The sequence below is a fragment of the Mirounga angustirostris genome, unplaced genomic scaffold (genome assembly GCF_029215605.1).
Source record: "Mirounga angustirostris isolate CCGP_5_RB_7025 unplaced genomic scaffold, mMirAng1.0.hap1 SCAF_3, whole genome shotgun sequence".
Classification (NCBI taxonomy): domain Eukaryota; kingdom Metazoa; phylum Chordata; class Mammalia; order Carnivora; family Phocidae; genus Mirounga; species Mirounga angustirostris.
Genome location: NW_026991711.1, coordinates 54,692,809 through 54,710,800, shown reverse-complemented (window position 1 = coordinate 54,710,800; position 17,992 = coordinate 54,692,809). Strand labels below are relative to the sequence as shown.

General features: G+C 46.8%; 1 protein-coding gene across 11 annotated transcripts in view; it reads left to right on the top strand.

Annotated features, from left to right (window-relative positions):
- The window catches only part of LOC129045653 (uncharacterized), a 163,351-nt gene that overhangs the window by 12,898 nt on the left and 132,461 nt on the right, over window positions 1–17,992 (top strand). For 2 of the 11 annotated variants that reach the window (XM_064586087.1, XM_054506331.2), the window contains 3 exons: window positions 340–426; window positions 3,612–3,742; window positions 3,950–5,964. The exons of 6 other annotated variants lie outside the window; for them this stretch is intronic. In XM_064586087.1, coding sequence (XP_064442157.1) covers window positions 340–426; window positions 3,612–3,742; window positions 3,950–4,198 — 467 coding nt within the window. In that variant the 3' untranslated portion in view covers window positions 4,199–5,964. Of the gene's footprint in view, window positions 1–339; window positions 427–3,611; window positions 3,743–3,949; window positions 5,965–17,992 lie in introns of those variants that run through there. 3 more of the 11 variants (XR_010410000.1, XR_008505684.2, XR_008505685.2) reach the window with 3 other exon arrangements.

The following is a 17,992-nucleotide window of genomic DNA, read 5'->3' as shown; positions in this document are numbered from 1 at the left end:
AGGGCCCACACTGCCTCGGCCAGAGAGGCAGGCTGTGGACGCAGTGTGGAAGGGGCTGCGTCCACAGCAGGGTGCAGGCTGCCGTCACCAAGCTGCCCCCTTTCCTCACGGTAACACCCTGGGGTTTGGTCGTCCATCCCGCTGGCTTCCCTGGTCACTGTCATTGGCAGCAAGGCACTTCCAATGAAGAAGTTGAGTCTGAGCTGCCGTTATCCAGTGACCTCTTCCACTGAAGGGGGAAAAAGTGATGTTCATTTCCTTTCTGTGGGCTTGAGTTTTCACGTGTTTGTACTTAAACTCTGGATTAATCCACAGCCTCTCCTTGCTTGCCTTCCGCAGCTCGCCCCAATCTCTGCCCACTGTGTTACCTGGCAACCTCTGGACCTTCCCGAGTGGAGGATTATGACTCTCCTGCTTTGACTCCAGGTGACCCGGTGCAAAGCCCCCTGTGATTGTCAGGAACAGAGAGGGTGATAACGCTGCTGGCTATTGCCCCCAGGGTCAGTGGTGGCCTGCCTGGACAAAGAAGGGAAGCTCACGCTTGAGCTGCCTCTGGGGGGCTCTAGGAGAAATGGCCTGCCTCCTAGACCAGGTGTGAGTTGGCTTCCACCTGGCTCCCATCCTGCCTCCAACTGCCTGGGAGGCTGAGGCAGTGGTCTAGAGTGGCGGGCCAGCAAACAGAAGCCCAGCTTCTGGGTTTGATGAGGTCTATGGGAGGTGTGTCTGGGAGGCCCAAGACAACTTTGGGATGTCCCCAGATAAACAGCTACTGGGTTGGCTGAGCTGCCCTATCAGACTCTCGATGAAATTCTGGTCCTCTAGGCTTCCATAATAGTTCTTCCGGGGTCACCGCCAAATGGGATAGATTTCATGGAAAAGCTGAGGGGTATGCTGATCCTTCCTTGGCGTCAGGCTGAGAGAGGCAATTTTGATCTGGGTTAAAAGGAGTTTTCTGATTTTCCAAGTTTGTAGGATGGAATGGGGGGATGTCTGGGGGGTTTGGATTTGAGGGTGACTTAAAAGGACCCAGGAAGGTTATGAACCTTTAAATAACATCCTATCTGTACCATTACAAAAAAATCACAAGAAAGAAAAGGCGAAAGCAGCCAACGAACGTGGTGTAGAGGGAAAGCCACCATAGCTCGGATTTTAAATGAACACAAACAAAAGATGGAAGGAGGGGCATGTAATGAAGGGTGTCACAAAAGAATAGCAGGGATCAGTATATTAGTGTCAGGAAAACTGAAGTCCAGAATATGCTAAGACTTGTGAAATAGCAGCTGACATGAGAATAATGCTCTGTAGTTTGCAAAGCATTTTCATGTAAATGATCACATGGATCCTCATAATAATCCTGCAGGGTGGTAGGGGGTGGTGGTGGGGGGGAGGAGTTATTATCCTCAGAGTGTGTGGGGACTTCTCAGAGGCAAAGCTGGGATTTGAGCCCAGATCATCTTGGGCCAAATGCTGGGTCTTTCCACCACACCACATCACTTTCTGTTACATGCTCTGAAGTATATTTAGAGAAAGTTGGGGCGGGGCCATGATTCAGGAGACTGTGTACTGCCGGCAGGTGATAGAAAGCAAAACTAGTTGCTTCTATAGTTTTTTCAATTCATCACGAAGCAACACAATCTTCGGAGGATAGAATAAATTTCTTAAGACGGATGAGACCTTCAAGGAGAGTTGATTTCTCCAACCCCAGGCCTGGTCATTGTGGATGGCTGTTCCAAAGGGACCTGAGTCTCTCTTGTATGGTGCTTACTCCAGAAATTACTCGCTCGGTATCTGTGTTCCCTACTAGGCTTAGTGTCTTGAAGGCGGGTACTATGGCCATCCTGTCCATCATGGTATCCCCTTTGGCTGCCCAGGCAATGAATAAATCACTAACCACAGACCCACCATGGAGGTATGCCACAGAGAGAGGCAGAAGTCCTCATGATTTACCAAAAAAGAGAAAAGGTAGATTCTAGAGTCTACTTGCCAATGAGCTGACATTAGTCTCTAAAGTATTTATGTTCATTTCAATGATAAAACTGAGGCCCAAATATATAAATTGAGTCACATGAGCTCATCTCAGTCATCCCAGAGGCCTGATCAAAACCTCTATTTTGGGTCAGTCAAGGCTGAGATTAGGCCTTCGGGGCTGCAATGTCATAAACGCAGGAAAGAAAGGGTTTCAAAGCAAGAATCTTTTGTTTTAGACTCAAGGCTCTGCTTTTAGAATGAGTTGTTCTATTAAGTATTCAGGCTTAGTAGAAGAAGCTTTACTTTCTGCTTGGCTAGAAGGTACATATTTTAGAGAAGGTGGGAGAAGATGCATTTTTTTAAATATTTTATTTATTTATTTGAGAGAGAGCACAAGTGGGGTGAAGGGCAGAGGGAGAAGCAGACTCCCCGCTGAGCAGGGAGCCTGCTGTGGGACTCGATTCCGGGACTTTGGGATCATGACCTGAGCAGAAAGCAGAAGCTCAACTGACTGAGCTCAACTGACTGAGCCACCACCGTTTAACGTTTAACACCAAAGCTAAGCGAGACTGTCAGTTATCAGTACTTACCATTGTGACCACAGGCACCGCTCACACGAGTGTGAACACAGGCAGAATGCTCTCTAGAAGAGATTGGGCTCAGCGGAAGCCAGATTTCCAGAGATTTCTTAAGCTCCTCTCTTCTCAGGAAGGACATTAGTTAAGATTAAGCTTCTCATCTCTTTTCCTGACCTCCAGGCACACCTTTCCAGCTCCATGCATGAACTTTTGTGGGGCTGGAAGGACTTTGTGCTGAGTCCGTCTCGAGGCTTCTTCTCCTTTATTTCCCGGGAGTCACGGGGGTCTTCCCTTTACCCCTCAACACATCCGGGTGTTCCCACCCCAGAGCCCTGGCACCTACTGTTTCCTCTCCCGGGACCCTTCTCTAGCTTGTTATCCTCACCACTGGCTTGGTGTTATTCAGGCCTCAGCTCGGAATCTCCCGGCAGAGACCTGCCTGACCCATTCCCCTTGTATTTTCCTCATAGCGCTTTCATCACAATACAAAATTGTTTAATTTCTCTTCTCTCCCTTCTCCCTCCCCTTCTCCTCTCTCCCTCCTTCCTTGTGCTGCCTCTTCTTCCTTGTTTGTCTCCTCCACTAAAATGGGAGCTCCGCGAGGCAGCCCCTTATCTGTCTTGCTCGCAGATGTATCTCAGGGCCTGGGATGGCACCTGAGCAGGTGCTCAACACACATTGGTTGTGCGAATACGTTGACTCGCCCCACCTTCTTCCTTGGCTGCTTCCATTTAGAGCACTTGCGGACAGTACGATCATCTATTTTCAACAAAGGGTAAACGAGGGAAGGGAAATGGAGATCATTTGAAAGCACTTTGCTATCAGTAAATAGTCTTAATGTTCGAGGGGTCTCTGATAACCTGAAAACAATCCACAGGGACAGGCTCAGATCATCAGTTCTGGAGACCTCTCTAAGGCAGAAGGAACTGTACTTCTGTCTTGCAGTAAATGACACCTCAGGGAAAGCTGAGGAAAGGGAATGGGGTGAGTCCATCTGGGAACGAAAAAAACACTGCTGGCAGGAGATAAGCCTGCTCAGGGTCTCTCAAAATATCCTTTCTTCAGATCATGCTGTGCCACCTGATCGGTGTCCATGGGCAAAATCAAGGTTGGAAGGAGTTAGGAGAAGGCCAAGGATAGGCAATGAAAGAGAAGCTTGGGTGGCCAAGGAAGCTGAGGAAAACATGTCCCAGCAGGTACTGGCTTAAAGCTAAGCATTTCCGCTGATTTTACTGCCCAGTGTGGGCACGCCCCCTCTTAACCTCAGTTTGACCAAACGGGTGGGGGGTGTTACTGCTGACTTTCTTAGTGGGGAAGGAAGGAAGCCGTGAGTCTATCAGCCATCTTTTGGAACAAGATCCCAACTAACAGTCAATTAAACGAAATTCTGACCTTCAATGCAGGGCTGCACAGCAGCTAGGACGTCATTGATCCACTTGCCTTTTCCTCGTCGTTCTGCCATTTTGGACATTGCCCTCATCTGGACTATCACGTCCATACTTAAGCCAGAAGAGGAAAAGAAGGGGAAGGCACTCAGCTTTCAAGCTCACCATGAAGAAGGCGCACACATATTCTCCATTCATATCCCATGGGCCAGCACTTTGTCCATGGATATACCTCGGTGCAAAGGAGTCTGGGAAATGTGGTCTTGAACTGGGTGGCCACACCCCAGCTAAAAATTGTACAACCATGAAAGAGGAGGAAAAGATGTATCCGGAAGCAGCATCTCTGCTACAGGTGACTGGAGGAAATGATGGCAAAATGCCTTGTGAATACGGTGATGGTTTTCCTTTGTAACTGGCCTAGGGAGGAAAATCAATTAGAAATTGAGAGGCTTTCTGCCAGGTCTTTGCACAGCAAACTATAGATTTTGATAAACGGACCAATGAAAATTTCTCCCTAGCAAGAATATAAAGCCCAATGATAATAAAGCATACAAGTGCCATAAAACATATGTGTAACAAGTTTGAGGTCTTCGTCAGAATGCAGCACCTACCAGGTAATTTACCTAATTACCTTACCAGGTAAATTACCTGGTCAGAATACCGTTTCCTGCTTCCACCATCAACCATTTGGAATTACTATAAAGCAGGTCTGCTGTGGAGTCTAAATCTAGAAATACTAGAATGTAAGCTCCGGAGATATTAAATCTAAGGCAGGCAATTATTCATTCCACGTGTAACTACTAGGTATCGAACGCATCATGCTGTACTATTGGGGTGGGGCAGCTGTGCTCTTGAGAAGGACAGAGATGCACATCAAGAGTTCAGTAACAGAAGATGTGCATATGAATGAGGGCATTCATTCATTCAACAAATATTTATTGAGCACATACTTAAAAAAAAAAAGATTATTTATTTGAGAGAGAGCATGAGCAGGAGAAGGGGCAGAGGGAGAATCTCAAGCCGACTCCATGCTGAGTGCAGAGCCCGACGTGGGGCTCAATCTCACCACCCTGAGATCATGACTTGAGCAGAAATCAAGAATCCCACGCTTAACCGACTGAGCCACCCAGGTGTCCCTTGAACACCTACTTTGAGTCAGACTCATGGTATTATGACAAGGCTGGGACATATTGATGAACAAGCTAGACAGGGTTCCTGCCTCAGAGTGTATATTCTAGTGTGAGGAACAAGGCAGGAAAGAAGAAAGCAAGCATGTGAACAGACAGGATACTATATAGTGATAAACACCATGAAGGAACCAAATAGAGTGATGATGGAGAACTTGGGGAGTGAATAGGAGGGTCAGTGAGGGCCTTTCTGAGGTGATGGTTGAAACCTAAAGGATGAGAAGCCAGCCATATAGGGAGCCAGGAGCAGGGAGGTAGGAAAGAGCTTGTGTGTTAGTGGGATAGCAAGGAGACCAGTGTGGCTGGAGAGTGTTGAGTGAGGGGACACTGATTGAGATTGACAGGGGAGGGCTGGTCCCAGAGAGTTTCTGGAAGGGGTGGAGCTTGAGCTGATCGTGGCCCGACAGGTAAGGCTTGAGTCTGAGAGAGGGAGACGTTCGCAAAGTAGGATGAGCTGTGAAGGGCTTGAGCCAGGTATGTGCTGGCCCAAGGTGGTGGGTAAGAAGGGTTCATAAGTGGGAGTAGTGAGAGAAAAGTCTGGAAAGGCAACGTCGGGAAAATTCTGGAAGGGCTAATAGGCCAAGGAGCTTGAATTCTCAAGAACAATGTGCAGCCATTTGGGCAGGAGAGAGACATGCTCAAAGCGTGATTTTAGAAAGATTTTCTATAAGCTAGTTAGTGGCTTCTCATTCTTAGCACTGTTACTGTTTTGGGCTGGATCATTCTTTGTTGTGAAAGACTTTCCTGTGCATTGCAGGATGTTTAGCAGCATCCCTGGTCTCTAGATGCCAATAGCTGCCCTCTTAGTCATGACAACTAAACATGTCTCCAGATATGGCCAAACGTCCTGGGGGGGCGGGGGGGAAGGGCAAAATCACTTCTGGTTGAAACCAATACTTTTTTTTTTTAATTGGTTTTGTTTTTCTTTATTTTATTATTATTTTTTTGAAATCAGATTTTGGACTTGAAATATCTTGATAATTGACTGTTTTCTTTCACTATGATTGTGTGGACATAGGAACTACACATTTAAATAGGAAGGCAACCTTAGTTCTAGTTGCTGAATATTTTTTTACTTAAATTTTAAGAAAAGTTTATACAAAGCTTATACAAGGAAGTTTAATTCACTCCAAAATGAGGCTTTGAAAGGCCTGAGGGATCTTTCTTCTGTACATCCATCCCTTGACATTTCTGGTCTTTTTTCAGTGTGTCTTTCTCTCCTCAGCCCCTGTATCTGGGAGGTGGGGGAGGTGAGGCACAGAAGGACGGGGCCTTTTCCAGTGAGGAGATGTGAACCCTGAGCTGAAAAAACATTAAGGAGGATTGTTTTGAATTTTTTTTTTCAGGTCCCTACATTTAAATTAGCTTTGTGGGAACTCTTTGGGATTAACTCCCCCTCAAAACACCTCCTAAAATATATCCTTTCAATGCTTCCCTTCTCTAGATGATATTTGAAAGATACACAATATGAAGAAATCCAGAGAAAATTTATTTTTAAAATCTATTTATCTTCCTATGTCTTTTCAATAGCAAAAGGGGTTGAGACCCCTCCCGCGCCCCCTACCCCCCAATTCATGTCCACTTGGAACTTCAGATTTGGAAATAGTCTTTGCAGATGTAATTAGTTAAGGTGAGATCATACTGGATGAATGTGGATCCTAAACCCAAAGAATGGTGGGCTTAAAAGAAGAGGAGGGGAGGGATGCCTGCGTGGCTCATTCTGTTAAGCGTCTGACTTCAGCTCAGGTCATGATCCCAGGGTCCTGGGTCTGAGTCCCGCATTGGTCTCCTTCCTCTGCGGGAAGCCTGCTTCTCCCTCTCCCACTCCCCCGCTTGTGTTTCCTCTCTCGCTATGTCTCTGTCAAATAAATAAATAAAATCTTAAAAAAAAAAAGAAGAAGAGGAGGGAACACAGAGAGACACACTGGGAAGGAGGCCATGTGCAGAAGGAGGCAGAGGTGGGAGTGAGTCAGTACAAGCCAGAGAACACCAAGGATTGTGGGGAGCCACCAGAAACTGGGAAGAGGCAAGGAAGTATCTTCCCCTACAGCCACCTGACACCTTGGTTTTGGACGTGTAGCCTCCAGAACCCTGACAGAATCGATCTCTGTTGTTTTAGGCCATGCAGTTTGTGGTAATTTGCAGTAATTACAGCCTTAGGAAACCAGTACAAATGGTTATTCTATAATTGGGTTTAGTTTTTTATTAACACATGGGCTTGCTAGTTTCTGCTTCAGACTCCTTGCTTTTCGGAGCTGGCATGAACCTGCAGGGAAAGGTTAACCTTTGGCCACATGCTTCACCGCGGCTGGATTGGCTTTCAACATGACCGCTGCAAGTTCATTCCCACGGCACCCAAACCACAGCCCGAATTCTGTGCGACAAACAGATTTCCTGTCAGAAGGCTGCACGTGGCAGTAATGCTTCCTTGAGACCAAATTCCAAGACCTGGGAGAGCTGCGCAGTCCTCTGCAGTGGGTGGTGGTGGGTCATGGCTCCAGTCTTCTAACTAGAGGAGAGGATCCAGCAACCCTAAATTAAAAGGGAAGGGGGGAGGCATCTGGTCAGGTCCCAGAGAAAAACAGTGGGAGGTGAGTCAATGGATAACGGGTATGGGAATAGGAGGGAGAAGCAAAGGGTGAAGGGGTTGGGGGGGCGGAAGAGTGGAATGTCAGGGGGTGGCAGGGGGAGTGGGGGAAGAGAACGAGAAGCAGGACAGCTGAATCCTTTCAAGAGGAGAGGAAAATGGTCTTAATTTGCCATAGGCAAAAACAAAAAAGGAAGATTACACAACATTTTTAATGACAGTGTTTCTGTCACTCACCCTGATAGTAGTAATTATGTCTATTATGCAGATTTGATGGTGAAGGTGCTGTCCTGCTAGCCGGGGCTACGACGGGGATTCATGGAGGAGGTTTTGTCTCTACCAAATAGAGCCTGGGAGGTCTGGACATTCTCATTTATAATTCTGCAAATACACAGTTTCTTAGGAAATAAGCTCTTCAAATGAACTAAAACAGGTAGACATTTTCTCCTCCTTTAAGCTGTGTTCTTACTACGTCCTGTGTTTATTTTTCTGCTGTTGGAGGGGGGTAGACACTTGCCTGGCTTGATCTGTAGCCAAAAGAAATAATTTGCACACATGTTTTTAGAGGAGAAGTAAGTGGATATATTGCTTGTCTGGAAAACAACTCAGAAATTCATCTCAACTTTAGGTGAGGAATGAGAGGTGGTATGGGGGGTGTTGGGTGGGAGCTCACGGTCCCCAGGGCAGCCAGAGCAAACATGGCCTGCTCTTGGCATTGGACAATTTTACCTCATTTAGAAACATTTATTCAGCACTTTTTTTTTTTAAAGATTTTATTTATTTATTTGACGAGAGAGAGCGAGAGCAGGAACACAAGCAGGGGGAGTGGGAGACGGAGAAGCAGGCTTCCTGCTGAGCAGGGAGCCCAATATGGGGCTCGATCCCAGGACCCTGGGATCAGGACCTGAGCCAAAGGCAGACGCTTAATGACTGAGCCACCCAGGCGCCCAAGTTGTGTTTTATTTAAAGATTTATTTATTTATTTGAGAGAATGAGAGACAGAGCATGAGAGGGAGGAGGGTCAGAGGGAGAAGCAGACTCCCTGCCGAGCAAGGAGCCCGATGCGGGACTCAATCCAGGGACTCCAAGATCATGACCTGAGCCGAAGGCAGTCGCTTAACCAACTGAGCCGCCCAGGCACCCTATTCAGCACTTTTGTGTGTCAGGCGCTGGAATAGGGGTTTTGGATATAAAAATGGCTTTTAAGAAGGGGTCTAGTGTTTAGTAGAAAGACTGATGATTAATTTTTCATTCATTCATTCGTTCGTTCATTCATTCATTCATTCATTCTTGACTCCCTTCCATGTGCCAGAGACCGTTCTAGCACTCAGGGTACAAGGGTAAGCTGAGCAGATGAAGGCCTGAAATCGAGGAGGTATGTGTTGAGCGGATGGAGGAGACCTCCATTGGGCCTGGGGGAGTCAGAAGCTTTCCCAGCACATCTGACAAAGCCCGGAAGGTGCTGAGGACTGCTGGCTCCCCTTTTAGCTGAGACTTCAACGCGCCGTTTCAAAATTTATATGTGATATATCACATTTGTACTTCCTAATCACTGAAAAGGGAACTGGCAGAGATGACCCAGCATCTTCAACAGAGGACGAACCTTAAGATGAGGTGTTTTTTTCTTTTTATGAAGTCTTTTAAAGGTTTTTATTTATTTATTTGAGAGAATGAGAGAGAGAGAGAGCATGAGAGAGGGGAGGGTCAGAGGGAGAAGCAGACTCCCCGCTGAGCAGGGAGCCCGATGGGGGACTCGATCCTGGGACTCCAGGATCATGACCTGAGCCGAAGGCAGTTGCTGAGCCACCCAGGTGCCCAAGATGAGATTTTTTTTGTTATTCATCTGCTCACGCCTGCTATCCAGACTTGTCCACCCTGCAAGTGCTATCTCCCTGTGGCTGATGACCCCAAAGGCATGATCCCTGAGCTCCAGGTTCTCTGTCCACTTGCTAGCTGCATGTGGCCACCTCCCAACCTCGGTGACTGGCATCTTCCAGACATCTTCCTAGCCTGGGGCCACCTGGCATTCCTCTTCTCGCTCTCCTCATGCTGGATTGTTCCCTGAACTGTCTCCTCCTCACCACTGCTTGGGACTGACTTTCCCTGTGCATATGACCAGGGAGCTTGTGTATTTGCCCAGGATGTGAGGAGCCAGGGAGGGCCTGGGTGGCTCCCCAACAGCCTCTGGGCCTTCCCTTTACAGGCAGGGCATGCAGTCCCCGGCGCATGGCCCATGGCGTGGGCAGAGAGAGGAGGAAGCTCCTTTCCCTGATTCCTCCCTGGAGGGTTTCTTGAGCTCTCCTACCACCGTTACTACGAAAAGCAGGTGGGTTCTCTCCAGCTCTGGTGGGTTTCACATTCTTAGGCTGTGAGGATCCATTAGAGACTCCCTCCAAGGACTCAGGACAGAAGAAACATTTTGACAACAGCTGTGCTAGGCCTGAGAGTACCAGGGAGAGGTGGGGAGGGGGGCCCCTGCCTGACAAACTCCCTCGTGCCTTCAGAGGTCATGGGCTCCTGGCAGGGGGGAGGTCGGGCTACTCTGTCATCTCGGTAGGGTCACCACTCCTGCTGCGGGGCCCCTCTTTTTGACCTTAGTGTTGGTATTTTTCTGGCTGGGAGACAGAAGGCGGCGGGATTGGCCGTGTGTGCCCTGGTGGTGTGGGAGGCTCAGCATTTGCCCCACGACTCCTGCTAAATGAATCATGTTGACCTAATACTTAGAAGCAGCCTCCTTCTGCACCATGGCTACACCCAAAACCAGGCGAGGAGAACCTTCTGAGCCAGGCTCCCTGTTCCTTGGCAGGGCCTCACTCCGGGTCCCACCTCCTGCCTTCTGTACGGATGCTGTCACCCCTGAAACGGAGACATCCGAGGGCCATCACTAATTCACTAGGTGTCTTCCTTCAGCCTGGGCATGCATTTTTAATTAACTTTTATATCAAGACTCAGGTGACACAGCCCTACCCCCTTCTTTGTCCTCATGGAGCATAGCTGAAGTCAGCTGTGAGCTGTTTTTCCACACAGAGGAGCTCTCTCCAGCCTCCTCCCTGCAAAGGAGCACCTGCTACTTATTTGAAGCCTATTTTAAATATTTCATGGAATTAATTTCAGATTTAGTACCTTCCCTCAGCTTGCTAGAAGAGTACTTGAGATTAGTAAGTCCAGGCCTCTAATTTTATAGTTGAAAAGAATGAGATTCGAGATTTTAAATCATTTTCCCATGGTCACACAGCAAGTCTGTGGTAGGGCCCAAATTAAAACCTAGGTCGTCTGAATCCCAAGCATAAGCCCCTTCATCATATTATGAGGGGTCTAAGATGATACATTTAAATCCAGGCAGTGGCCTGAACCCCCTCAACCCCCAATTCCAAATGAAATCATGAAACAAATCTCTAAAATGACCAAATCTCCAAGAGAAACAGTGAAGTATGGTCATCCGTGGAGAGTGAGTAATAGTCATTATGTTATTTGGTTCTTTGTTGTTTGGGATCTGTAGTGATAAAAGGGATTAAACTCTCAAAGCAGAAACCAAAGGCACAGGGAGAAAAAGAGAAAATATACAATAAAACCTCAAAGAAAACAGAACCTGGAATATAGATCATAAGCTATGATAGCTTGCATGCAAAACGCCGTCAGAAGTGTGGTACAGAGCGGCCGCAGGGCCCCTCGGAAAAGAGAGACACGATTTCGAATCTCAGTTTTAAGCATTTACTAAGTGTAATTTGCGGGCAGTTCATTTCCCAGAGTTTCAGTTTCCCCCTTTGTAAAATGATCTAACATCTGTATTGGAGTATGGATGTGGCGACTGAGTGAGAAAAAGTGCATGCAGGTACCCAGTGGTGTCTTGCATGCAGCAGGCGCTCAGAATGTGCTGGGGGGTGTGATGACATCTAACTTGACTTGCAGGGGAGACCCTGGCATGCTGAGGCCAGACCCAGCCCCGAGCAAAAGTTTTAGAGCAGGACTAGAAGATCTCTGGCTCTGTCTGATCTCTGTCTCTATAGCCCAGTTCTGATCGGGAGTCCAGCTGTGCAGGCCCCAGAGCTGTGGAGGGGCCCGGCTGGACCAGGTGACTCAGGTTTGTCCTTCCTGGTGAGGATTTAGAGCGCTTCCTCTCTGTTCTCAAGCCTTCTAATAGGCTGGTTTTTACCTGTCGGTGCCCAGGAGCAGTTTTGTCTCCAGGGGATATTTGGCAATTTCTTTCTTTTCCTTCTTACCTTCCTTCCTTCCTTCTTTCCCTCTTTCTTTCTTTCTTTCTTTCTTTCTTTCTTTCTTTCTTTCTTTCTTTCTTTCTTTCTTTCTTTCTTTCTTTCTTTCTTTCTTTCTTTCTCTTTCTTTCTTTCTTTCTTTCTTTCTTTCTTTCTTTCTTTCTCCTTTCTTTTTTTTAAAAAATATTTTATTTATTTATTTATTTGAGAGAGAAGGAGAGCACACAAGCAGGGGGAGGGGCAGAGGGAGAGGGAGAAGCAGGCTCCCCGCTAAGCAGGGAGCCCAACATGGGACTCAATCCCAGGACCCTGAGATCATGACCTGAACTGAAGGCAGATGCTCGACCAACTGAGCCACCCAAGCCCCCCCATTTTGGCAATTTCTGGAGACATTTTTAGTTTCATAACTGGGGGTAGGGTGGAGACCAGGATGCTGCTAAACATTTCACAATGTCCAGAACAGACCTCCCACAACAAAGAACGATACAGCCCCAAATGTCAACAGTTGAGGTTGAGAAACCCTGTTTTACTACATCAGATGGTGTTTATCCTTTTTAGACAAACATTCAGGTCTGTCTTGGGGATGCAAAGCTAAGCTTCACAGAGGATGGGAGAAAGAGATCTGATTTAGGGGGGGCTTGTTTATTTAGTTCGGATTGTATGGTGATTTTTTTCAACCTCTTCAACCTAACCTATGGGTGTCCTAGGCCAGGGCATTAATTTGACCCTTTGATAGACCCCTCTTGTTGCCTATCCTCCTCCCTCTCATAGCAGGATCCTAATTTCCCTTGCGGAACTGCCGTCCTGTACTCACTGTCCCTGTGGTTTGGGTGGAGCTGACTGCAGGTGTGGGAATGTGACCATTGTACCATCTGCCCACCGTGGCTGGTTCAGCAAAGGACATGGACCAGTTAATGCCAGAGGTTCCATGAATGGTGGAGGAAGGACTCTCAGTTTCCTCTGGGTACACTGAGCAGAAAGGATACATGCCTCAGGATGCAGAAGCTATCATGCATACAGGGAGATCCATAGTGATAACAGAGGGCCTTCCAGGGAAAGCAGAACAGAGAAATAGCCCCAGTGACAACATTCAAGCCGCACCCAAATATGTCTGTACTATTTACTTATTTGAGCCAATAATTCTCCTCCATTTTAAAAAGCACAAAAGAGTTTTAATTATGTTTCTGTCCTTTGTAACTGAGAGTCCTGATTAAGACAAACCAGGAGGTCGGATGTAGCAAGCTGGGGGGAAGCAGTAGCCCTCTGAGAGCACTTCTCAAACCTGAGAGTTTCCATAGAACCATACTGCTCTAGAAGCATTTTTCTTCCTGGAGGACACTTTGCAGCTTTTATTTTATATTATTATTATTTTTTCTTTGCCTGCCCAACATCTGAATCTCTTTCCTGTAGGAGTCATAGTGGGACTAGAGTTGATGAAACAGCCAGATATATCCCCCCTTCCCAAGAAGACCAGGCTTAGGTACTTCATCTAGAGGTGGCCAATCAGATTCTCTGGCTCAGACTTAGACTCTGGATTGAGAGAGGCAAGGAAGCGAGGATGGGGGAGGGGTGGGACTTTGTTCCAGCAGCAGCAACCATGGATTCCAGAGCGGCCATGGCCACGGTCACCCCAGTGGTGTCCACTTCCCAGTGCCAGATCTGGTGTCCAGTCAGTGGCCAGCAGTGGCCACAGGAGTGTGTCTCCAGGTGGTTGCTGGGGTGTAATTTTGGGCCCTGGGTTCAGTTGCCCAACTTCCCTTTCTCCTGCCTATTTTCCAGAGGCTGCCTCTCCAGCCTTCTCTTGATTCTGTCAGCAATTCACTCTTCTCTCAATGGGATATTTAACCTGGTCCGCCACTTCCTGTTGCCAGAACCATGGAAAGGCCTGAGAGAAGTTGCCCATGCTACTCGCATCAGCAGATATTGCTGCGTGACAGTATGACTCAGCGGCTTGAAACAGTGGATATTTATTATTGCTCAATAATTTGGTGGCTGGAGGAGGATAGAATTCAATTTCTTTCTCAGATAATGGTATGAGGTAAATGTCCCAGATTGGCATGTGGGTCTGCTCCACGCAGTCATTCAAGGATTTACACTTCTTTCGTTTCACTTGTCTGCCATCCCCTAGGGTGTGGCCCTCATCTGCGTGGTTCAAGTTTGGTTGCCTCCTTGCCAGTGTCCAGCCAGCAAGAAAGGAAAAGTGTGCAAGGGAGACACACCCGTGGTCTTGGGACTTAGGCCAGCATGGTATGTGTCCACTCCTCACATTCCACTGCTAACTGCAGGGAAGGGGGGCTAGGTAATATGGAGGGGAACGTGGAAACTGGTGGACAATTAGCAGTCTCTTCCATAATATCATTTTGAAGAAATGAATCAGATAGGGGAAATTGGAAGCACAGTGATAGGTAGGTGGAAAATCTTTTTTTTTAAAAGAGATTTTATTTATTTATTTGAGAGAGAGAGAGTGAGAGAGAGAGAGATCATGAGCTGGGGGAGGGGTAGAGGGAGAAGCAGACTCCCCGCTAAGCAGGGAGCCAGATGTGGGGCTCCATCCCAGGACCCTGGGATTATGACCTGAGCCGAAGGCAGACACCTAACTGACTGAGCCACCCAGGCCCCCCCCCCTTTTTTTTGATGATAAAGGTGATTCAGAGTCTTTCAATTTTTTTGGCGGGGGGGTACATAATTTGAACTAGACAAAGGGAACAAGCCAGTGTGGGGAGACTTGGCTTTGCATTTAGGCTCTGGTGTATTCTAACTTTCCATTTCTCTTGGCCTGAGTTTCTTTGTTTATAAGATGGAGATTGTAATAGTTGTCCAGGACAAGATTATTGCAAGGATTCAATGAGATAAATGATGTGCCCAGAACTGTCCCTGGCACCTATTGGATGCTTGGTCATAATTGAGATTATTACCTTACAGATCAGTGTGCTAGAGCATGAATAAGAGATGAGGAGTTTATTCTTCGGCTACTTGCTGGCTCTGGGAATTTGGGAAAGAGTACCTTAACTTCTTCAGGTTCTTAGGAGCTTTGTCTGTAAAAAGGACAATAACTTTTTTTTTTAAAGATTTATTTATCTATTTTAGAGATTGAGAGAGAGAGCACAGCAGGAGGGGCAGGGAGAGGGATAGAGAGTCTCAAGCAGACTGAGCACAGAATGTAGAGCCCAACATGGGGCTCCATCCCAGGATCCTGAGACCATGACCTGAGCCGAAACCAAGAGTCAGATGCTTAACCGCCTGTGCCCCAAGGGATGCCCCAAGGGATGATACATTTTTATCTGACATCTGTGATTTCTTTAAGAACCTATAAGGTTATGGAATTTGTCCATATCATATTTCATATTTTGAATATCGCCATTTAATCCCTCCGCTCTCTTGTAGGAAGTGTTGGGGTGGCCGCGCACCATCTGTAACAACACTGGGCAATTTATTTAACCTTTCTAACTCGGCTTTTCCATTGTGGTGAATTATGAATCATTTCTGTTTTGAAGATTGTTACAAACATTAATTGGGGTCACATATGTGAAAAAGTATTCACCACGAGACTCAAAAGGTATTAAGTATTATTGTTTTTATTAAATGTGAGAATCGAGAGGATGCTCTGTTTTGTGTCTTGAAGAACAAATTTGCCAGAAACACTGACGTGGAAACAGGATCTTTCCTCTCCACTGCGTCTTCCTCAAATAGTTATAATCCTTTGTTTGCGACACCACAGTTAGTTGCCACTGGAGAGGATTCTAATGTCGCAGATAGAAGATTAGTGCTTCGAGTGAGATGTAAATGGGAGCAGGTGACCATTTTCAAGTGGTTTGGTTTATTGGATTTGTTAACGATATTTTCCCTCGCCCTGCCATTCTAGTGACAGCCAGTTAAAGAGAGGTGGCAGTCTGAAGGTCTTGCAAAAAGAGTCTGGAGAAACTTCTAGTCTCTGGTCTTCGCAAATGTTATGCCATGTGAATGTCGCATAGAAACACTAGTATATATGTTACGGAAGTGCAAGGTGGAATGCCACGAGGTGCTATGATGAGCCCTCACTTGTGCTTCTGTTTGGGCGCACCCCAAGAACAGGCTACCAGCCATCCCTCTGCAGCCTTATTCAAATCCTATGTGATAGGAAGAAGAGCTTAGGGCAAAGTCCTCCAGGTTTATAGGTAAAACTCAAAGAGAAAACCTTGTGTACAGTGCAAGGGTCAAAGGCCTGGGAGTCTGGGAACTTGGGTCTAATCCCAGCTCTGCCATTAATTAGCTGTGTCCTTGGACAAGTTTTGGAAATTCTCTCAGTATTTGTTCTGCTGCTTGTAAGAGAGGGGCGGGACTAGACTTGCACCATCTCTAGATGATCTCTTAGGTCCCTCTGGTCCCAAATTCTGTTGCTAGGGCTGCCTTTTCAGATCCCAGCAGACCTGGTTTGTTTGGGGCTTGGTGAGGCTAAGTGCCCTGCTTACTAACCTTGGAAACCTTTATTCCAACACTGGAATAAAAACAGCCCTGTGAGAACACATTGTGCAAAGGAACAACAGGGATCGGAGAGAAGAAAACAAATTGTTTCCCTACAGGCAGTACATTTATGCTCAGAGATCAGACGTGAATGCTTAGCCGCTGGAACAGGGGAGAAATTTCCGTTCAATGCATGTTGATGGAGTGACTTAACATGGGAGAGACTGAACGGAGGTCTGATGACCAAGAACCCAAGGCCCTGTCCAGCCTCGGTCCTTGAAGGGCTGGCCCAGGTTAGGGAGACCAGGCACGGCCACACGTGCGTGCATGTGCACGGAAGCACACACATGCTCACACACTCATGATAATTAGTAGACATGCTACCTCCCCAAGCACTGACCGGGTATAATGCTGGATGCTAGCCAGGCCACTCGGGGCTACCATGGTGAAAAATGTCCCGGCCCTCAAGAAACTTCAGTAAGGCAAGTACCTAAAAGAGGAGAAGAGAAAAGGCAGAGGGAGAGAAGAGCCACAAAAGGTAATAATAAATAATACAACATATTTACATTGGGTTTTACTAAGTCCTTTTGTACACAGTGCACGTCCTCTCTCCCGGGTGGCATTTAGACCATCCCTTCTGGTTTGGCTTCTACTTCCCTGGCCGTCTTCCTCAGTCTCCTCTGTGTGACCTTTTCCTCGGCTGGTCCCAGACGACGTTCCCCGGGAGACTTGGTGCACACCCGTGACCTCAGGCGTCACGTATCTGCTGTTGATGCTTGCTGGAACGCGAACTCCCTGCGGACACAAATCTTGCCTACTGGACTTCTCCATAGTTATCTCCAGTAATTCGCACAGTGCCTTGCCCATTAGAAATCTTAAAAAAATACGTATAGTTAACTAAATCAGTATCTCTAGTTCGGAGCTCTTCCCCATTTGTTGTCCTAAAAAACCAGCTGCCCACTTACAACCCCATGTTGCATGCCCATGATACCTTATACTCAAAGCGTCCAGAAAGAACGGCTTACCTCCAAGTAACCCTCCTCCAGACTCATTTTTTCCTTGGGATATTCCTATCTCGGTGAGTCGTACTTCTGTCTGCTCCAGTCATCTAAGCCAGAAACATAAGAACTTTCTCAGACTTCTACTGTACCCTACTCTTTCCTTTATTCTTCACATTTAGTCAGTCAACAAACCCTAATGGATCCATCCGCTCATGTCCCTTCCCACCCTCACCTGTATTATTTCCACAATTTCTTAGCTGCTCTCCCTTCCTTCTATTAAGTGTTCATGATCTTGCAGCATGAGTTGTGAGTTCCAAACGCATCCTTATTTTAACTAAACATGTTTTTCTATTGTTGTTTTCTCTTGGGCTTAATTTCCTCAGTTTTTAAAAAACATTTTTATCTTGCTGCATAGTATGTGTGTATTTTTATAAGCAGCCTAAAATACCACTGAACAAAGTGGTAAATAATACATACACACTATGTTATTTTGAAATCTTTTGATTCCAAGTGAAGGAAAACTCAAACCAGCTTAAATAAAAAGGGAGGACATTTTTGGCTCATGCACTTGGGCAGCCCAAGAATGATTTCACCTTCAAACATAGCCAAATAGACAGCACAAACACGGTCATCAT